Source organism: Colletotrichum fructicola, assembly GCF_000319635.2.
Source record: "Colletotrichum fructicola Nara gc5 chromosome Unknown KSG_Nara_v1_contig03, whole genome shotgun sequence".
Lineage (NCBI taxonomy): Eukaryota > Fungi > Ascomycota > Sordariomycetes > Glomerellales > Glomerellaceae > Colletotrichum > Colletotrichum fructicola.
Genome location: NW_027094053.1, coordinates 2768430 through 2790266, shown reverse-complemented (window position 1 = coordinate 2790266; position 21837 = coordinate 2768430). Strand labels below are relative to the sequence as shown.

Sequence of the window (21837 nt, the reverse complement as noted above, 5' to 3'; positions counted from 1 at the left end):
TTCTCACTGCCAAGGTTCTCTTCCCGAGCCGTCGTTTGCTCCCCGTCCGGCGACCCACACACTCCGACCCCGGCCCGCTTCAAAATCATCACCACATCCACCTCCGCCCACCGCCCCATACAGTAAGGGCTAGGGCACCCTCCTTCAACAACGGCTGGTCGGTTAGCTCAGTTGGTTAGAGCGTGGTACTAATACATCATCAAATGTGTTGAGTAATGCCAAGGCCGGGAGTTCAAGCCTCCCACTGATCATGATCACAGTCGTCCGCGACTTGCAACATCTTTTTTGGACCGTTGGCTGAAGTTGCTGCGTGAGCAGCCTCATGATGACATTACTCATGTACTGTCTAGCTGGACATATAATACATACACATAATCATAAGAGCAATTCACTTGCGTTTTTCCCAGTCATAATACATAAAGTCCTACCCAAACGCCCGCTTTCCCTTTCAGCCGCTTTCCTAAAAGAAAGAAATCATGCTCTCGAATCTCGGCGCAGGAGGTTTCCGGCATCGTGCAGCTTCACGTTCTCCATGGGCTGCGCGCCGCGATCGATTCTGCCCCACCCAGCGCCCCAAGTTGGGACCTGTTCAGGTGGTATTTCGTCTGCGTTGGCCGTGGAGGGACCGTAGGAAGAAGATACGCCGCTATTTCGGAAAGTCATGGCGTACTCGTCCGAGCTACCGGTGCTATTATTTGCACCCCTGTCCTTCCTCCTCTTCCGCCAGAACCGGGTTTGATTTCTCCTTCTGCGTTCTTCTTCGGCTAGAAGGTCCGGAGACGTCATGATGCCGACGCGGACAGCCCGAATGTTGCTCATACGTGGGTAATGGAAACCAGCAGGGTGGCCGCCAGCGAAGGGGTTCCATCTGCCGCTGTAGCGCGGGTAGTGTGATATACTGCCGTTGCGACCGCGATCGTAAGAGGTTGGGGTCTCGCCGGCCAATTCTTCGAGCGTCATTCCTTTCGTCTCGGGGATCAGGAGGGTGGCGAGCATGCCCAAGAACATGAACAAAGCGAACAGCTCGAGAAGACGGTCAAGCCATGGCGAGCAGGCATTGCCGTGACAGTCGGCAGGCGTATCCTTCGACAACAATGGGATACTAATGATTTGTGCAAGAATGGCGCCGACTTTGCCCATCGCTGCTGAGATACCGTGGCCCGTAGATCGATAGCGTGTCGGGAAGCACTCTCCCGGAACGATGAAGGTCGTCGTGTTCGGGCCTGTCCATGTTAGCTTGGTCAGCGAAGACGGCGCGTTCCAAGCACTTACCGAAGTTGAAGAAGAATTGACCAATGATGTAAAGCGTGAGGAAGATTGGGTGCGGAAGCTGATGAAGCATGAAGCCCAAGATGCAGAATAAAACGGTCAGGACAAAGAAACCCAACATCTGCAGGGGCTTGCGACCCATAGTGTCGATGGCGAATACACTAGCCCAGTACCCTAAGATGACAATGTCAGCGGAAAGAGTTGCGAGGCATATTTGCAAAGATATTCATACCAGGGATAGCTCCAGCAGACGACAAAATAATCATGCCGACTGCTTGATTGTGTAGCTTCTCGTAGAAATTGGCTCCATCGCCATAGCCAATAGCTTGAAGCACAGAGGTGTTATTCAATCCTAAGCCATAGAATGCTAGATCCTGCCTCACATGTCAGTGTATTAAAATATTGTTGAGGAGCAGGGTGACATACGAGAAAGAACCAGGACAAGGCGGTGCCCGTCAAGGTCTTGAAGTTCTTCCACTGAGCGAAGAACGCAAACGTATCGCGCCATGAGGCACTCGGGGTGTTGTATGCGGGACCAGCCTGTTTCTTCATTCTGAATTGTAGCTCTGGATCGACTTCGCCTTTTGACTTGCTGGCCATATACGCCTTGATGTCGGCGTCAGCCTTCTCGACATCCTGCTCCACATCAAAGGTATAACGGGGCGTCTCGGGAATGGTGACGCGGTAGTACAAGGCAAGACAAGCTGGGAGAGCGCCGACTCCGACAATGATTCGCCATGAACGGTCGGCAGCAAGTTGACAACGTTCATGACAGCTGGCAATCGTGGTGACGTCGAGATAAGATTCTTTGAATGCTTCCGCCGTAATGAGGGCGACGACTGAGGCACCAAGTTGGCCCAAGCCTTGCATGCTGAAAACTGCAGCAATCATGGCTCCTCTCCAGCGGGTTGGCGCAAATCTGTCGCGAGTGTAAGCTCGAGCATTACCCGGTACAGGTGGTAACAGGAGAGATAACGTACTCTGAGGTGATGACCGAGCTGAGCGGATAGTCGCCGCCAATTCCAATGCCCTGCTCGTTGTCAGTTATGCGGGCGTAGAGGAAACCCATCATGACCCTACCATGATAATTCTCCAAAAGATCATTAGCCCTGTGAACCCAACGGACTGACTTGGCGAGACAAGTGCAGCGCTCAGCGTCGCCAAGATAATGATGCCAAGTTCCACTCCATACATCCTCCTCCTGCCGAAGACATCCGCAAGCCAGCCAAATACAAGCTGACCGATGATTATTCCAGCACTTGTCGAAGCCTTAAGAGCGGAGTTGACGGAGCCCGGTAACTCTCCGTGGTTACCGCCGTAGCCATGCTGAATTTGATCCGGAGGCCCTTGCCAGAAAACAACCCCCAGGAGGGTGATAATAAGGTTGATTGCAAAAATATCGTACGAATCGAGGAAGAATCCAACACCTGCTACCAAAATCGCTCTCACATCTGTTCCATTGTGTTAGTGAACACGCGTCGGCGAATGGGCAATCATCAACTAACGGTATAAGCCAAAAGGAACTTTGTCAATCTCGCTCAAAGCCAGCCGCCTCCGTAGGGCGGGGTCTGATATGTGCGAATAGTCGTTGTAAAAGTTGTGAAAAGCATTGTTGCCTCCGTTGGTCCGCCGGTAACCCCCTCGCTCGGAGGGGGTCATCGGCGGCGGTAACATGTCGTCCATCTTCAAAAGTCTAGCGGTTGAATGCTCGAGCGGTGAGGGCGATTATTTACGACGGCGTTGTGGCCCGATCTATAACTCGATGGTTCGCCCGGCAGCCATGATGAAATCGGAAGTCGTTCGTATACCAAGATGCGTCGTCCTCCTCCGGTGATCCTCCCCTCCAGCGTCAGTCCAAGAATGTCGTCGTCACAAGCGATGTCGGTCGACTCGATGGGGTTCTCCGGGTTATTAGAGACTGGGACTCGAGATACAAGTGATTGCGGCCAGATCTCTGGGCGTTGAAGATCAGGGGACTAAGTTCAAGCGGCTCGGATGCAGGTGCGCGGGACGAAGGGGTGTGGGAGAGTTTAAAGGGAATGTGCTGCAAGACCGTCTGGGCCGCAGAGGCGCATGCCACCTACGTCCCGCAGGATCCGTTCTGCAGGACGTTCGTAATGGCACACCTGATGGGGCGAGCGAGGGGCTGAACGTGGGCGACAGGGTACGACAAGGCAAGCCTGTCGCAAGGGGATGCCTGGACCAGGGATGATGGGGGTGTCGGCCGCGAAGTGACCGATTGGATAGGCGGAATGGGACGGGGAACGTTATGTCCGTGTTGAGTGTCGGCCTTGTCTTTGCCTGTAGCATCAGCAAAGACGTGGACTGTGCTTGATGTGAGGTTAAGTGACGCAGGAAACGACGATGATGTAGGACGATAAACAGAAGCGGAAATGGACTCGTTGGACGAGGTTTAGGTTGAAAGGGGCCTTATCGTGGTGGTGGTTCGCATGCCTCCAAGGTTAGGGGGGTTGTTTATTGACTCCCGGTGGGAGTTTGGGGGCCACACAGTCCAGGAACGGCGAGCCCCAAAGTCAAAAAGATGAGTGTGTCGGGATGGAGAAGTATGCAGTCATTTTGGGAAGCTCGGTGTCTGATCCCAAAGGGAGAGATGTCTCAAGTTGTTAATATGTAGCGCTAATTGGAGAAAACTTGGAATGAGACTGGAGATTGAGTTTTCTCGCACTCTCCCAGAATCAGTTGAAGAGACGAACAAGAAACGTACTTTAAAAGAGTAAACGGTAGTGGGCGACTATGAGTGTAAGAGAATGGATGCAATGAGTGGTACGACGTGGGCCCAGAAGGTGCAGGTGAGATTAATCCCAGGCCACGTGTTGGCGATACCGCCGGATGTTCACTCTTCTGCCAGGGGCGGGGCTTTCTGTACCGGTCGAAGGGCTGGGCAGACGACCTAAGGAACGTTGACATGGCGCTAATGCAAACTCGAACAGAAATGCAGCAGAGACACCGAACGCTGAAAAAGAATTCGTCCTCGTTGTCGTAAGATGGCCCCGGCTCTCAGCGGACAAGCTTTGGTTGGCCATACGTACGCTTTGTGGAGGGGGATGGGATCGGACAGATGCGAGGGCCAACTGTTGGTCATTTGAGACGAGGAACAGTAGCAGTGCGCGGCCAGCAAGGACGGAAATGGGGGAGAGGGACAGGCCAGAAAGAAAGGACGGGCAGTTGCCAAACTGTCACAGAAGCCGGACCTGGCTGGACTCTGGGTCTGAACGCACCTGCTGCAACTTGCGACTTGCGACTTGCGACTGCAGGATAGATACCAAAGCAAGGTAGGTACGGTGGAGGTAAGGCAATGTATTAAGACAAGGTGCAGTGCCATGGATACGAATAACTTGGGAATAAACTTGAGGAGGCCAGACGCCAGCCCGTGGATCTCAGACATCAGGGTGCATTCGCATCCGGAAGCTGGAAATGGGCACAGGCAGGCAAGGCAGGCAGGCAGGCACAGGCTCACAGCTGAGGAAGGCAGGCATGGACGGGAGACAGGGCAACACAGGGCAGGTGCCAGGTGCAACCCCACGTTGCCTCAGTCATGGAAGCCCCCACCTCGCTTGCTTCTTGCCCGTTGGATCTTTAGTCGACCCTGCCCTGTCTTCACGCCTTAAGAAAGTGCTTTCCTCCAGCGGCACTCCTTCCCTTCGTCCTTTTCCATGTTGCACTGTTACACTCAGAAAAAGGCGCGTCTGTGCCGTCCGCAACGTCCGCAGGACACTCGTGGAGCGGCAGGGAAAGTACCCTTTATGCGGTGGCTCCTCCCCACTGATACCAGGCAGGGGTGCTCCTTCTAGAAGGGCGCTGGAACACCGTCCACACGGAACCCTCTTGACGCAGACCGGCAGCAGATCTGTCCCGATTGGGCCACTGTCAACCTGAACCCAAAGCCTTTCTTCTCTCCCACGAGGGGTGGTGGCTTGATGGCGGATAAAACACGTTGAAAACGCGCTCCTCTTTGTCTTGTCTGCTGTCCAACCATACGCTGCCGTCTTGACCTCTCTCTTGCCCAGCCACGGCGACACAGGACGCCTCAGCACGCCGCATCAGGTTTACCTAACCAATTGCCAGCACAATAGCCGTGCCCAGGTAGTCCCGTCCGCCTTGCTGATGACAGGACCACCTCGAACCCCCCACAGTCTCCAGATCTGCCAATGCACTCGCCTGCCTCTTCACCGAGACGGACAAGGGTTCCCCGAGCCAATGGCAAGGATACCCTCTGACACGTGGACCTCGTGGGCCTCGAGACCGAGCCTTCTCCGGCTGCTGACGATGTGCGGTAGGGGGGTCGCATTTCTACACTTCCATCGTCGATGCTTGGTCAGGCTGTTGCTGGTTTTTTTTGCCTGGCTAAGAGAGGCGGAAAAACGACTGCAGTCGCTTCCGCTCAAGCATTACGCTGGTGGCAGGCAAATGATTTGTCGAGTCGTGCCAATAGCCGGCTGACGTAAAACGTCTCAATGCGCCCTATTCCCGCTCTTCTCTCCAACCACGAAGCAAGCTCGTGGTCTTTGCTCGCGATTAACTTTCGTTTCACTTCTCTGTGGAATGATTGGCGAGTCATCTTCTGACCTCATTCTAGCTTCTTGCCCCGCGGAAAACCTCCGTTGGCGCTGCTCACGCTGTCTTTGTGGCGGAGGCTAGCAGATATGAGTTCAGGAATTTCCGAACGGTTCTTCATCTCCAATCCATCTCACTCCGCGTGGCAACCTGCCGCAGGATCCTTATTCATGTCAACAATTGCGGGCGTTCAACAACGGGCTCGACTCGACGATGGCGGACCATTCCGCCGGCGTTCATAATTATCACATTTACACAACAAAGTTGACCAAACAAAGTTGGAGTCTCACGCAAGAGACAGCTTGAAGTTGACACACGTTTGCGGCATCGTTCGTCTCTCGTACGGACGGTGCCAGATACGTCGGCCATACGGTGCCCCCCTCCGTTCTGCCCTGCGCTGAGATAACCTCCGCACCCAGATCTGACGTCCGGTGCCATGTTACACACCACAATATGGGCCGGCGGGGATCTGAATTTCCGGGCGTCAAGTGGAAACTCTCGCGCCTGGCTCTGCCTATGGCATGCTAAGAACTGAAGCCTGGAGATTGCGTACGGGTACTGGTTCCGCTTCATTGAAGTTCTGGACTGACACGTCACGTCCGAATCGTCCGCTTGAGCAGAGACATCCCAACTTAACGCAGCATGCAGAGTTCCATTTTTTGCACCGTCTATTTCCATGATCGCTGACTTGTTGAAAGAAACCAGGCCTGTTGAAACAAAACAAACACACAAAACTCCACCGGATACCACCGTCATATCTTTTCTACCAGGCGGTAATGTCGTCTACCTCGGCCTCTCCAAAGGTGCTACTCTTGGTCAGCTGACCCACACCAACTTCCTCGACCTCCTCGCCCTGCTTGCTCATAATATCAGGCAACGTTTCTTTCAAGAAGCCCAACACGTAGTGGTTGACTTGCTCGAACTGCAGCAAGAAGGCGTCGTGGCCCTCAGGGCTGTCAATACGCTCGAGCCTGGCGTTCTTGATGTGCTCGGCGATCTCCTCCTGCTCAGCGAAGGTAAACAGGCCGTCGCTCTCGATACCGAGAACCAATGTGGGTTGCTCGATAAGGGCCAAAGCCTCAGCAATCGTCGGCGCGCGGTCACGGGAGACATCGTGAGTATCGAGCTTCCTCGTCATGGCAATGTAGCAGTTGCTGTCGAAACGCTTCACAAACTTCTGTCCCTGGTAGCGCAGATAGGACTGCGCGGAGAAGTATGTTGACGTAGGGAGCTTGTCGCCGCCCGTAAGGCTGTCAGTCTGTGGACCATGGAATTGGGGGTCAGGAGCGTCGGCAACTGCGTCTGCCGTCGCGCCGTTAGTTGACGTCTCGTTGATGCCTCCCTGGCTGTTCTGCCGCGAAATGGTAGCCCGCTTGACATTGTGACCGTCGTTGTGAATGTGGAAGTGGGCCTCTGACGGCGTGCTGGGGCGGGGCTTCTCGCGGATAGTCTGCCGCCTTGAGGGGTCCGGTATGTTCCGTCCGAAACGGGACTCGAAGGAGTTTCGGCTGCGGTAGGTCAGGAGAGCGGACATGCGAGCGGCGCCGAGACCGGTCGACGGCGGGTCGTCGAATGGGTAGTAGCCGTCGTCGTACTTGGGGTCGGCATAGATGCTCTGTCTCTGTGCCTCGCCCCAGCTGATACCCCATGCGCTGTGTCTGCTCGAGGTTGCAATAGGCACAATGCAGCGGATGTACTCCTTGCCCAGGTACGCCCACTCCAACACAAACATGCCGCCGAGAGATCCACCGATGACTGCGGCGATTTGCTTTACTCCGAGCTCATCCAACAGCAGCTTGTGCAGGCTTGATTTCCGTGTTAGTTGATATAGGTATCCACTGGGGCGAGCACACTCACTTGACATCATCACGGATTGTCGTGAGAGGGAATTCGGGCCCGTATCTCCCCTTGGACGGATCGCCGTCCTTGGCAGTGACTGGGCTTGCGGTGCCGTAAGGGCTTCCGAGAGCATTCATGCACACAATGAAGAATCTCGAAGTGTCGAATGCTCTTCCGGGTCCACCGAGGAGGGGACCCCACCAGTCGCTGACGTCTGCGCTGCCAGTCAAGGCATGGCAGATGACCATGGCATTGTCGCCGTTGGCGTTGAGCTTGCCCCGCGTGGTGTAGGCGACGGGCACATTCTGGAGAGTGACTCCTGACTCGAGGGTGAAGGAGGGGATAGTGGCGATTTGTTGCTCCGGAATCAGGGTAGCAAACGGGTTCTCAGGCTGCGTCTGGGTTCTTTCTTACAGGTATTCAGTCACCGGTCTTCTCATCTCATGTTCGGGCGCGCATGTGTGCTCATAGTGGGGAGGGACAGAAGGGTTGTTCAGGACATTGAATGACATGTTGGTGTATAAGAGCATTTCGAGTCACTTGACTCATAATTCTTGAAGGATTACACTGAGACGGGGTCGCGTTGAACGCGCCGGGGCAGAGGTTATACTGACCGTATCTCGGCTGAGAGCCGTTTTGTAAATTTTGTTCCGTCATCCCGACTTCGGAACCAACGAGGGGCAGCGCGAGTCCGGCAGAATGAGGTAAAAATGCTCTCAATTGGCGATGCAACGAAGAGTCGTAAACAAAATGGGACAAGGGCAAGGTTTCTGGGGACTTGAGGGTCCTTTGCGATGGCGAGATATGCGCGATATATGAAGAATCTGGGGTTGGGACTTGCTAAGAATGACTCTTCACTGGCCGGCGTTCAGCGAGAAGAAGCCAGAGACCAGTCCCGAAAATGGCGTAATCGCTCCGGGGGGTTTTTTGGGTAGGTAGGCAGGTACGTACTCCCGACAGTTTTTTTTGCGTTGTGATTCATTGGCTCCGCGGGGTCAATGACTCAGCCAGCAGCTACAAGTCCTCGCAACGGCGGATTTTAGGGGCACCCCTGCAGATTTGCATGTAACCGATACATGCCGCCAGCCGGTACAGAATTCGCGTCTGGCCCGCCCCACTTCCAACCTGCGCTGACAGCCTTGTCTTTTCGTGAGGCTGCTACCTACCACCCGTTTGCAGTGAGCCAAGTGGATCTGAAGCTCTGTGTCTCTGGTGGATCACATTGCTGCAACTGCCTCTTCACGCGAGAAATCGTCCATCCTCACCATCCCCGTCGCCAAACCCGAAAAGTCAACCAAGTCCAAACGGCGACGATATTTCTCTAATCATTGCATCGTTTGTTCCGGGTCTCCGAATCGTTTCTTCGGCAATACACGATTGCGCCTACTTTTATTTCCTTTGTGCACGTCATTCCTTGATCTAGCTATCGACACGCGACGAGAGCTCCTTCCCTCCGCCTGGTACCTCACGTCCTCCTCCTTCCACCAGCTGCGCGCGCGCAAGCGAACGACAAGCAACTGACCAGACATGCCGACAGGAGAGAAATACAGAATCGACGCGCGTCTCCAATGATACCCTGAACGAAATCGCGATCCGAGAGCAACATGCCTCCGAAGCGCAAGGCTCGCGGCGGCCTCGCCAACGAGGGAAGCAGGCCCTCTCCTCATCGGCCCGGCGACACGACCATGGGCCAGCGCGACAGAGACTTCTCCGAGGGAGGCGGAAGAGGCGGCCGCAGTGGTAGGAACACTAGACGAAACGACCGCCGAGACTCAGCACAGGGACAGCAGCAATCACAACAGCCGCCCGCGACGAGCTCATCGAACCCGTCCCGCGTCACGTCCCCAACTGTCCCCAGACCTCCCTCGGCACCATCTCAGTCGCAGCAGCCAGCGCCGGCACCAGTCACAACCGACCAAGCGGCGGCTACCGCTGCTGCCTCGATATCCCACCCGCCCTCTCCGGTGCCGACAAATTACTGCTACGAACATATCACCGACGATGCGATCGCTTCGTGGACGGCCAAGAGCCGACAAGAGCTGATCGAGCATGCGAAGCAGTCCAAGGTTGATGTTGACATTGAAGAGCTGACCAGCATCTACCAAGAATTCATCCATGCTGTCTTGGAGGGCCGCCTGTCGCCCGCCGACGCTGGCGCGTGCATGAAAGAGATACTCGGTTCGGAATCGCAAGAAATGATTAAGGAGTCATTTTCGTTCGAGCCGCACACTCTCTTCCTCGACACGCTGTCAATCATCTTCGACAATGATCGCGGACTCTTCAAGCCCCAGCTCCGCGACTTTATCCAGTGCAGCGGCATCTCCCCTGCCCTCCTCCGCCAGGTACTCGATGCCCAGCTCTTGCAGGATCTCGGCCTCATCCGCACCACCTTCGTGAAGCTCGGAATTCGCCACGCCACCAACCTTCTTTACCGACAAGCCAACTACAACCTGCTGCGCGAGGAGACCGAGGGTTACTCCAAGCTGATGACCGAGCTTTTCACGACCAGCAGCTCGGAACCCCCCACAGCCGAGGCAGCCCACGCAGCATTCGAGCGTCTCAAAGGCCTCATCGGAACTTTTGATCTTGACGTCGGGCGTGTTCTCGACGTTACGCTTGATGTTTTCGCCGCCGTGCTTATCAAGCAGTTCCGGTTCTTCATCAAGCTGCTTCGCGTCAGCTCTTGGTGGCCTCGCAACCAAAACCCGCCCTCATCCATCTACGTGGGCGGTCTACCCAACTGGGCTCTACCTGAAAACTCACACTGGCAGTCGAGTGATGAGTCCGAAGCAGAGGCGGTTGAATTGAGACGACAGCGTGATGTCGAGTTCTGGAACAGGGCTCGCGAGATCCATCTGGACGCCTTCTTCCAGCTTGGGGGAAGGGAGGTCACGGAAGAGAACCTCAAACAGTTGGAAGCGTCCGAGTCAACATCCGAAGCCGAAGTCAACGCCGCTTCGGCGTGGATGAAGGCAACAAAGACGCTCCCGCCTCAAGGCAACCGTACTGCTGCCCAGCTCCTAGGCTTCAAGTTGCGATTCTACTCTTCCGACGCCCGAGATGCCGCCGACGTGCTGCCGGCCAACCTTCTTTACCTAGTTGCGCTTCTCATCAAGGTCGGATTTATGTCAATCACTGACATTTACCCTCATCTCTGGCCTCTGGACGACGACATGGAGACTTTGAGGGAGAAGCGCATGAAGGAACTCGAGGAGAAGGAGAGACAGAGTCGACCCGGTGCCGCACAGAATGCGCTCCTTATGGCGGGTGCTCTTCCTGATGACACAGCACCTGTGCCGACCACTCGCACACGGGATATCTCCGGAAAGGTGGATGCGGACGCGAAGACCGATGCCGGCGCGGATGAGAAGGAGAAGCTACCGGAACCTATGGAGCAGAAGGCGGCATTGCTCATCTGTCTGTTGACGATTGGCGCCATTCCGGAGTCTTTGTTCATTCTTGGCCGGTTCCCCTGGCTCCCCGAGGCTTTCCCTGAAATCCTTGACCGCGTACACCGCATCCTCAACCACAGCATTGAAAAGGTCTATCAGGAAAGCCGACCCACACCCATCTGCTCCGCTGAGTGTCCTGCCAAGTCGATTGCCGACCTCGACCAGAGCGGCGTTCCTAAGGGCACTGTCAAGCTCACTACTACACCGACCAAGAAGTCCATGAAGTGGCCTTTCCCCGACGGCTTCGACCCAAGAGACCAGCATTACCGATTTTACTGGGACGAATGGGCCGACAATGTCCCTGTTTGCCAGACCGTCGAGGATGTCTTCACCCTGTGCGATACCTTCTTGAACATCTCCGGCGTCAACATCGGCAAAGACCCTGCTCTACTGGCAAAGTTTGTTAGTATCGGAGCTAAGAGTCTTGGACAAGATCGGACTCAGGAAAACCTCGACCGCTGGCAGGAACTTCTCCGACGCATTTTGGTTCCCGCCCTCAGCATGACTACAGCCAATGCGGCAGTCGTGAACTCTGTCTGGGACCTTCTCAAGCTCTACCCCGTCACCACTCGCTACTCAATCTACGCAGAGTGGTTCGAGGGCCAAATATCCAGACTTCCAGCCATGAAAGCAGCCTTTGCCCGCACTCGCATCGAGACCAGAGGTGTGATGAAGCGCATTTCGTTGACCAATCTTAGCGAGATGGCGAAGTCTTTGGCAAAGACCAGTTACTCATCCCCGGGCATTGTCTTCAAGGAAGCCTTGAGCCAGATCGAATCCTACGCCAATCTTATCGAAGCTTTCGTTGAGTGCGCAAAGTACTTCACTGACTTGGCGTACGACGTCCTGGTGTGGTCATTGATGAGCTCCCTCGGCGGCAAACAAAGAAGTCGCACCCAAGAATCTTCGATCCTTCTTACCAGCAAATGGCTTCAAGCTTTGTCCAAGTTTGCCGGCAAGGTTTTTAAGCGATACTCGATTTTGGACCCGAGCCCCATCCTTCGATACGTCGATGATCAGCTGTTCAAAGGCAACTCTACGGATCTGATCATTCTCAAGGAGCTCGTAGCCTCCATGGGAGGCGTTGTTCAAGTCCTTGATTTTACCGATGAACAGATTCTGGCCATGTCAGGAGGTGAGGTGTTGCGCCGACAGACCCTGCTCGGTCTTCAGGACAAACGATTCGAGTCGGGGCGCAGTGCCAAGCGCCTCATGCAATCATTGACCGAATCGAAGCTTGCTGGACGTATTCTCATCAACATTGCTCAATACCGCCAGTCAGCCATCTTCAAGCTCCCTGATGACGAGGCTCATATCAAGTACATCGGTTCCGTTATCGACGACAGCCACCAGATCTTGGTTCAGTATCTCGACCTCCTGCGAACGAACTTGGAACCACAGGAGTTTGATGCCCTTGTCCCTGCCATTGCGTGTTTGATGGATGACTTTGGTCTTGATGCCAGTCTCGCTTTTCTCATCGGCAGAGAAGGCGTCTCTCACGCCATGTTTGCGAAGAAGCCGGATGCTCCAGCTATCGCGGATGCCGACGGAGATGTGTCTATGGTGCCGACTGGCGAAGAGACGACTGAGGCTGAAGAAAAGACGCTCACGCCACAAGAAATTCGGGAGAAGGCGAAGAAAGACGCCATGCGCCAGATTCACGAAGCTCTTGAGCCCCTCGTCGCCTCCATTCAGTCCATCACGCCCGAGGCTTCTTGGAGCAAGCTCAGTTCTGAGTTCTACGTTCTCTTTTGGGCACTTCAACTTGGCGACATCGAAGTACCTGCCGCAAGCTACAACAGTGCCCATAAGAGAATTGCCAACTTGGCCAAAGATCTCAACAGAGACCGTTCGGACATGAGCCGCAGCGGCGTCAACAAGAAGAAGACCAAAGAGGCCGAACTTCAAAAGATTGGCAACGAACTTCCCAAGGAGGCTGATCTGCAGATGAAGAGGGCACGCGTCGTCAGGGACTACATGTCTGATCGCATGGCCACATGGTTCACAGGTTCGGTTACCAAGCTGAACGGTATTTCGGACGCAATTCTGGAGCAATGTTTGCTTCCCCGACTTGTGCTTTCCGCCAGCGACGCCGAGTACTGCTACGCCCTCATCAGAAAGATCCACAGCTTCGGTGCACCCAACTTCCGCTTGAAGGCTTTGTACGACCGAATTTTCAATGTCAACCGACTTCGGTCCATGATCTTCACTTGCACCGTTCGTGAAGCCGAGCATTTCGGAAGGTTCCTGAACTGCATCTTGAAGGACCTCGCCAAATGGCACCGAGACTCCAATGTCTTTGAGAGGGAAGCTGTCGGCAAGCGTAGCAATCTGCTTGGCTTTGCATCGGAATTTGATGCCGAGAGACAACCAACGGCGTACTACGACCACTCGCAATTTCGAGACATTCTGTACGGTTGGCACAATAAGCTCAACCTGGCTTTGAAGTCCTGTCTCGGCGGCATGGAGTGGATGCACATTCGCAATGCCATGACGGTTCTCAAGGCTGTTCTTGAATTCTTCCCAGCCGTTACCTTCATGGGCAACCAGTTCATTGAGCAGCTCAAGACCATCACCGAGCGTGAGGCAGCCTCCAAGACTGCGACAGCCGGAGAGGAAGGACATCGCGTTGATCTTTCAGTTGCTGCTCAGGGTGCATTGTCCGAGTTGCAGAGAAGGAAGGCGAAGTGGGTATTGCCAGCAGGCTTCCGCCCAAATATGGTGGGTCGATCAATCACAACCCAGACAACAAGTATGCTGACCCCCACCCAGAACGGACAAGCCCAAGGAAAGACGAAAGATGGCGATGCGGCAGGTCTGCGCCCGACCGCTGCCGAATTCAAGCCTGGCTCTGCCAAGAGTGCAGCAGAGCAGGAGGATGGAGAAGTCAAGGACGGCAAGGATGCCGAAAACCGACCGTCTGGTCCGTCGGCGCCCGCCAATATCGGTCAGAAGGATGCCAATCTTCCTCCCAAGCCCTCTGGTGCGCAGAGAGACTCAGCAAAACCCGGTGCTACCCCCTCAGCCAACTCTGCCGCCTCGAGCAAACCATCAACGCCGAAGCCCCATGTCGGTACCCCGTCAAATAACGCACACCAGAGGGACGGCCCCAAACCTATTCCTACGAGCGCGCCTTCAGGCCTGCCTAAGAGGCCCGACGTGCCTATTCCAGGCCACTACCGCAACCACTTTCCTCCTGAAGGCCTGCCCGAACGCCGCGACCAGAGAGACAGCCGCGAGCCACGTGGCCCCAGAGATTCTCGAGAACCCCGTGACTCCAGGGATCATAGGGAATCACGGGACTCTAGAGACCCTCGGTTTGTTGAGCCCACTCGCCCTGACCGCAGCCGCGAATTCGCCAATCAGGAACGCCGTGGACCGGACGGCCCCAGAGAAGTCGGTCGCTTGTCAGAGAAGGACTGGCCCGGCAGACAAGAACCTCAGCGCCGCGAACACGGCACTCATGATCGTGACAACCGCCAGTCACGGGACAGACAGCCTCAGGCTAATGGCCGAGCTTCTGAGCCTGGTCGACTTTCGAGAGACACAGTCATGTCCACGCCACCCCCTCAAGCAGCACAGCCGCCACCTGAAGAGCCGCCCATCAACTCTGCCCGTCTTGCTCTGATCCAGGGTGACCAGCCAGACAGGCCCAGCCGTTCAGAAAGGCCACCGCGGTCATCCGAGCCCGATCGTCGCAGTGGCAGAGGACCTCGAGGAGGCGACTCGGACCGTTCTGACATCATCAACCCGGAGCGTGCCGCCTTGATCGGAGAGACTCGCCCGGAGCCGCCATCGCGTCCAGCACGGGATGAGCCCAGAGAAAGAGGCACGCCTCGCGGCCACTCTCCCAGACGCAGTGGACGCTTCAACCCAGATACCCCTGACGCCGGGAGAGATGACAGACATGGTCGCTCTCATCACTCAGACCATCGGTCTTCGAATCGGGATGCACACAATGAGTCCCCAGCTACACATCCACGAGCCGATCGAGCTGGCGACCGTGACAGTAGCCGGCCTGGACAGGACAAGGGCAGGGAGGCATTCCTTGGCCCCAGTCGAGGCTCTGATCCCGATCACACCCGCCAAGACCACAACTATGGTCGCTTGAATCCCATCCAGTCTGTCGTTACGAACGAACCGCCCTCCGGACCTCGTGGTCGTGGCCGAACATCCGCTCGAGGTGGCGGTGCCATGAATACTCCCAATTCAAGATCCGATGGACGCTTTCCCGGCACCGATAGCCCGGCGGCGCCTGACGAGAGGCATCCACCAACCGGACCGGCCTCGGGTAGGGGGCGCAGGAATCAATACGACCCGAATCAGAATCAGACCGTGAGCTCGCCTACGACAGCGACGCCCACTCCCAGCACACACCCCGACCGCGCTCGTGTCATTAACTCTGGACCGCCTGGCCCACCAACTCCGGGTGCCGGAGGCCCAGCCACTGGAGTTCACCCTGATCGCCTGGCCCAGATTGCGCCGCCTCCCCCACCGCCACCTTCGGGACAGCCGCCCAACCATGGCCATTCCCGGCCGTCGCTGCCTCCTCTCAACACCCCTGACCGGCCTTCTGGAGGCGGCAACAGGAACGTCCAGACGCCCACCGGCAACTTCCCTGGTCCGACCGATGGTGCACCCTCTGGACCCGCGTCAACTGACAGAGGTCGCGGTGGCAGTCGAAGGCAACTTGCGGGTATCAACAATACTTTGCAACAAGCCCAAGCTAACATGCCGGACACTAGCCGCGGCACTACCATCCGGGGACGTGGAGCAGCCCGCGGTAGCATCGCTGGTTCCGACGCTCAAGTGTTGACCGGCGCGTCTCCCATCTCGACTCCGACTCAAGAACGTCCAGACCCAATCCGGCAAGATCGCGGCCAGGCTAATGGAGAGGATCACTCACGCAACGAGCACGATCGCAGCAGAAAAGAACACCGCTCGGACCGCGGCCGACAGTCAAGACGAAGCAGCCGGGAACGAGAGCAGCGCAGTCAAGAACGCGAGAGGGAGCCCAAGGAGCCACGTGAGTACAGAGACCGGAGGTCCGGGGCCCAAGGCCATTCTTCGAGCAACCGAGAGGAACGCGAGCCGAGACGGTCAGGACGGGATCCTTCCGGTAGCACCAGAGACTCTCACTCCAATGCCGCCCATGGCAACAGCCGCGAGAACATTGGTGGAGGTGGACGTGAGCCACGTCACCGTGGCGATCGTGGCGACGGCGTGCGTGCGGATGGAGCACGAGGAGAAGCGGGTTCGGGAGGACGTAATGAAGAATGGGGTGGAAACACGCGAGGTGCGCCTAGAGGAGGACAACGCGATGGCGGATCGAGGCAGAACGATGACCGACGTGAGCCGCGAGAGGAGCGTGGTCGCAAGAGGAGAAGCGAGGACGCCACCGGTCTCGGGAACGATCGCGAGAAGAGGCAGAGACGTTAGGAGAAATCTCAACCTTGGAGCAATGGCGGGGGATGTTTCTGATGATAATCGACAAGAGGGAGAGAGAGAGAAGGCCATGTTCGCGAAAGAGGAAAGAGAAGATTATTTGAGTCGATACGACGACATGCGGCACAGAATGGGCAAAGAGGACCACACACATTCCGCGACGAGCATTCATTACACTGCTACTATTATTTTACTTTGCGAGTTTTGCACGACTGGCCAAAAAGGATGGCCGAAATTCCAAGTTCAGATACAAAGACAATCCACTCCGTGTCAAACCCTACAAAACACATCATACACATACATCGTCCTCGTCGCTCGGACACTATCAGCGGCCGGCGCAGCGCAGCCGGGAAGAGGGGACAGATACTTCTCGGTACCCTCTCTTGCCTGGTGTTGCGGATGACAGCCCTGCGATTGCACGCACCCATGCGACCTTTTAGACTTGCATCCGCCCACGCACTACTTAATGATTCATGTTCACTTCGTCGACAACGCTTTATGATACCCGATACTTTTTTAAAACAAAAGCTTTTGCGCGTAGAAATCAGGGCAAGGCTGGTTGATGCTTATCAGGTTGGAGGGGGTGTAGAGGCATTATAAAACAGCTCGAGGAGCCTTCGTAGAGATGGAGGGCTTGCGAGTGTACATCATCAGGCATTGGTTCAAGGGGGTTCAGGTATAAGGGGTTGTTTGTATTACTTGTGAGAATACTAGGAAAGAATATTAGATTCATTGGTTTTGCTTTCTAGTTGAAGTATGGCTGTCCGCTTGGTTGTGAGAGGGGGGGCTTGGGGTAGGATGGAAATGAATTGGTCTGATATTTGCAGAGATGATATGAACTTCTAACGTATGTCTTTGTAATTCTTAGATGGGGCTTTCACATCTCCCATTGGTCTAGTCAATCATAGGCTCTTCCAAATGCACATCTCGCCATATCTAAGCCTAATTATCCCCTCAAGCGGAGAGCCAGTTGCAGCGGGGGCTGATATTGGCGCCGCCCAAGGAGCTCGCGAAGATCGGGTGGTAATATCTTCCCGAGATGTTGCCCTCGAGGGGTGTTGGGGCTTCGCATGTCTGCGTGTTGTCATGCCAAGTGCCTGGCTTTCCACCGTATTCGCCCGTTCCACAGTTCCGCTTTGCGTAGGCTTGGAAGCTTGCTTGGTACGCGGCTGGGACTGCTGGATCGCAGCTGAGTTTGTACTGCGGGTTGCCGGCCAGACCGAGGCCGACGAGAGCGAGGAGAATGATGGCGGTTGGGGAATGCACTGTGACTCTGTGAGCTTTCGTTCTGATAGGCAATTCAGTTTGAAAAGAAGAGACAAGATGAGGCAACGAAAGAGAGTAGAAATAATAATGATGACTTACTGCTTCGTGTAAGGGGACTGGGCACCTTGTCCGAGTGGAGAGCAAGTGTGTGTTGGTGGCTGCCAAGAGAATGTGGGGATGAGAAAGGGCAAGTTGCAGCTCACAGAATATATACTTGCCTACTACAAGGCAACATCAGTAAAAAAAAAAAAGGAGTACTCTGGCGAAAGACTGTCCTTCATCTCAGTCGGCGACTGCTTGTCTCTACAGAGCGTACAAGCTTTTGTCAAATCAAGACATGATATATCAACACGAGCCCCTGAAGTGTACGCCATTCAAATGATACAACGGTTCTTTTTATTAAAGCAGGGGTTGTCAACAACAGAATAATTAGGCTGGTCATAGTCCTTGAACCTAAACCAACGCCGATATCCGGACTCGAAAAGTAAAACGTTAATGGCAAAAAAGCTAAATTTCAAAAGGAGGCAGAGCCTCACAACACAGCACAGTGTGTTCCCTACCGGTTGATTGATTTTCAGTCTACGATTTTCTGCTAAGCCACACTTAACTCTCATGTATGCTTTGTTTAGGCCAATTGTCCCCAGACCCCGACATGCGACTCAATCTGGCGCCATCATCGATGGTAATGCTCATTTACTTATGCAAGAATTCCCAGAGCAACGAGCAACGTTCTGTTTTGATTGTTCATAGATCACAATGGCATAGGATCGAAGCATCTTCAGGACTGCCGGTAGTCTGGAATGCTGCATGGTTGCGGATCACTGTGCAAGGCTCAAGCCTAAGACTTGGCACCGCAACAAGCAATAAGCGGCCTACATACATCCCAACAAGTCCCGTGTAGCTCAGGTGCTAGCGGGTGTACCCGAAGTGTGGAACAAGGGTAATAATTACGAATCTACGGTGCCTGAAGGTCCCCCCCTATGTGACGTAGCTAGATTCACTGAGATGCTCGCAGCAGATATGCGGTCACTATTGACCAAGAGGTGACAGTTACGGTTCATTAAGGGCTTTTCCTCATATCGATCGAAGTGGGGGTCCGTGTTGCCTTGTCCTTCACCGCCATCACCGGTCCTTGCACCTCATCGATTGCAGGTGGACTACACCACGCGCGATCCGCGGATAGCTCCGTATTTCCGCAAGTTCGCTCAGTTACAAGATTCCCTATTCGCTAGAACAACAAGTCGGTCAGTTGATGGAACGTCTATCTAGATACAACCCCGCTGCGCATATAATGGCACCCGCAAGCGATGGGACATTGTTGAACTTTATGTATTCGGCATTCTTCTATCAAGACATAAGCACCAATCAGCACCAGGGAACTGAAATACTCAGTGCATTTAGCTGTACATTCAATGGGCATATACGAATGATCAACACTGATATCCGATTAAGGTACGCTCGGCTGCTTATAATTTTGACGTGCAATGAATGTATGGGATGAATGCCGCTTAAGCGAGGATATCCTAGCTCTGGCGACGGTTCTGAAGCTTTGCCAACCAGAGCAAAATATCGCTCTCGGTCTCGCAATCGCTGAAAGGAGATATTGCAATGCGAAATGTGCGGTGCTCTGTATTTAATCATGGCTTCATCGTGCCTAATACACGAACTTGTGCATTCGCCCAGAACAACAGATTGAGTGACCCTTTTTAACAGAGCTTGATCCAATGGCTGCCTCAACTCTTCCCGTGGCGGGTCCTCCGTTGACTCCAGGAATGGACTTCGGAACCCTTTCATACAGCGACCCTAAGGCACAAGAATTCGACGCACTTGCCTCGGATGTACTTGAGACCATCAAAGGCAAACTTTCGGTAAGCCTACCACCAAGTTGAAGTGCCATCCCAACTAAACATCAGTCAGGCTTTGAACGAGGCCGATACACTGGCCGAACTCATCGTGACTGACAAGATGCCCCGTGGCGAGCTCACGAAGACCATCTACATTGATGCTCGGCCAACGGGCACTCGCCTGCTCGAGTCTCCGCCTACGGGGATGAGCGTAGATGTGACTATTTCTCTACGTCCGGATATGTTTTTCGGCTTGGCGAATGGCAACCTAGACGTGAACATGGTTGCCCGTATTGGCTTCAACGCGCAGGGCGCCAACCCTCCCAAGTCACACGATCTCTTGGATCGCATGTCTCCTCGGCCGTCCAAAGTCATGAACCCCAAGGACTACACCTTCTCCGAGGACGCGCTCCCGAAACCGACAACTGACCTCGCGGAGATCAAACGCAACATCAAGAAATTCGGATATGGGTATGAATATTGTTTCCCGCGATTACTACTTCGAAAGACAGAAGCAGTGAGTAACGAGTTCGCAGGTTAGTCAAAGATGCCTTGGCGCCGGAACAAGTTCAAATTTTGAGACGAGCCATTCTCGAACAAGCTGCCGGCGAGCGGAAGGCTGGCGTAGCTGACATCGAGGGCGGAACCAACCAACGATTGTGGTACGTAAACGCTCCCATATCAATCCTTATGCTGCGCACGCTAACGACAATTACGAATGAAGGAACGTTATCAACAAGGGAGATGAGTTCTTAGACCTTTTGAATCACCCACTGTTTGACGAACTGCTTGCCTGGTTTTTGGGAGATTACTCGTACCTGTCTCAGGCCTCAGTCAATATTTTGGGGCCCAACAACATGCCTATGCCTTTTCACCGCGACCAAATTCCCATGAATCCTTTCACGGACGATCCAATTGGTCTCAGTTTCATGTTCTACATGGAGGATTCCAGCAAAACGAATGGGGCCACGCATGTGATTCCGGCCTCTCACATTGGCCATGTGCGCCCATGGGATCCAAACAGCTTTGTAAGTTCCCTCGCAAGCTGATACGAGGCAAGACAGCGACTGGACTGTCGTTGTTCTCAAACATGACTAACACCTGGTGCCGCAAAGGATGGATCCATCCCAGCATCGGCCCCGGCCGGCACTTGCCTGGTGTTTAATACTACAGTTTGGCACTCAACTGGTGTCAACACCACCAACGCCGAAAGACCCGCTCTCATCTACGCTTTCAACCGTTACTTCATGGGTTCGACCGTGAACCCGTATCTGAGCTTGGGGAAAGATGTCTTGGACAAGTTGACTTTGCGGCAAAAGCAGCTACTTGGTTTTGTTGTGCGCCCGGCATTTAACTGGGCTGGCAAGACAAGATCGGCTGGCGAGCCTGTTGAGCGGACTGAGGATGTTGGTAAGACGAGAGCAGAGTATGTGCCGATTGGTGGTAAGGCTACTGGCATAGCCAGTATCTCAGAGAGATATACTAGGTAGCCTAGGTATCTAAGTGACTTGGGCGTGGGGCATGGAGGCGGGAATCAAACCGATGCGATAGAGAAAACTTACTCAGCTGGCTGTCTATCGCTTGTTTTCAGAATAAAAGGTTGGAGATCGAATCTACGCCTGTTCCAAATGCTACAGAAGACTGGACCTGGGTCAAACGCTCTTTTTACAAAGAGTTTTGGCGCCTATCTCTTGAAAGTTGGTGCAAAATCGAGGATTGCATGGTCACTCAATGTTGAGATTTCTGCTGTTCATGTAATCCTTAAATTATCTAATGCGTCCTAAGTAAGATCTCGCTTTTGTAGCCGCTTAAAGTCAGGTGGGACACGTGAATGATACCCTTGCGCAAGGGGTATGAACAGTTTGATATATCCGCAAGAACTCAGCCAGCTAACATTTGCACAGATACATCATATATGTGGTCCTTGCTTGAACAAAACGAGAAATGCAATTTGCTTGCTACGCAGCCGTCGTTAAGTTAAAAGCATACATTCCCAATGAACCCCTTCTTAGAGCAGCACGACAAGAACTGGCTGTTTTTGTCGGTTACACATTCCAGATTCAGTCCACCTCCCATCGTTCCAAGCCCTTTGCAGCAGTCTCTGGTAGCTGCAGTGCTATCACATTGGCATTGTTGTGCCCGTTTTG

At 54.4% G+C, this 21837-nt stretch overlaps 5 protein-coding genes across 5 annotated transcripts; 2 read left to right on the top strand and 3 right to left on the bottom strand.

Moving 5' to 3' along the window:
- Positions 1–474: 474 nt before the first annotated feature.
- Positions 475–2952, bottom strand: pho-5-1 (Repressible high-affinity phosphate permease; the record flags this gene model as incomplete). The annotated part of the gene is made up of 7 exons (XM_032030517.1): positions 475–1223; positions 1273–1443; positions 1502–1643; positions 1696–2188; positions 2250–2299; positions 2350–2720; positions 2775–2952. 7 exons carry the CDS (start codon positions 2950–2952, stop codon positions 475–477), a joined length of 2154 nt encoding a protein of 717 aa, XP_031890129.1.
- Positions 2953–6607: 3655 nt separating this feature from the next.
- Positions 6608–8665, bottom strand: metE-1 (Homoserine O-acetyltransferase; the record flags this gene model as incomplete). Its single annotated transcript, XM_032030520.1, has 3 exons — positions 6608–7649; positions 7702–8092; positions 8298–8340. 3 exons carry the CDS (start codon positions 8338–8340, stop codon positions 6608–6610), a joined length of 1476 nt encoding a protein of 491 aa, XP_031890039.1.
- Positions 8666–9287: 622 nt separating this feature from the next.
- Positions 9288–16574, top strand: tho2 (THO complex subunit 2; the record flags this gene model as incomplete). Its single annotated transcript, XM_032030522.1, has 2 exons — positions 9288–13856; positions 13908–16574. The coding sequence occupies 2 exons, from the start codon at positions 9288–9290 to the stop codon at positions 16572–16574; spliced, it is 7236 nt and encodes a 2411-aa protein (XP_031890038.1).
- Positions 16575–17534: 960 nt separating this feature from the next.
- On the bottom strand, positions 17535–18127 carry CGGC5_v005545 (uncharacterized protein; the record flags this gene model as incomplete). The annotated part of the gene is made up of 3 exons (XM_066151468.1): positions 17535–17845; positions 17946–18004; positions 18105–18127. 3 exons carry the CDS (start codon positions 18125–18127, stop codon positions 17535–17537), a joined length of 393 nt encoding a protein of 130 aa, XP_066009069.1.
- A 1443-nt stretch (positions 18128–19570) lies between these two features.
- On the top strand, positions 19571–21180 carry CGGC5_v005544 (Uncharacterized protein; the record flags this gene model as incomplete). Its single annotated transcript, XM_032030523.1, has 5 exons — positions 19571–19714; positions 19764–20161; positions 20227–20352; positions 20415–20718; positions 20806–21180. 5 exons carry the CDS (start codon positions 19571–19573, stop codon positions 21178–21180), a joined length of 1347 nt encoding a protein of 448 aa, XP_031890221.1.
- Between the last annotated feature and the right edge of the window lie 657 nt (positions 21181–21837).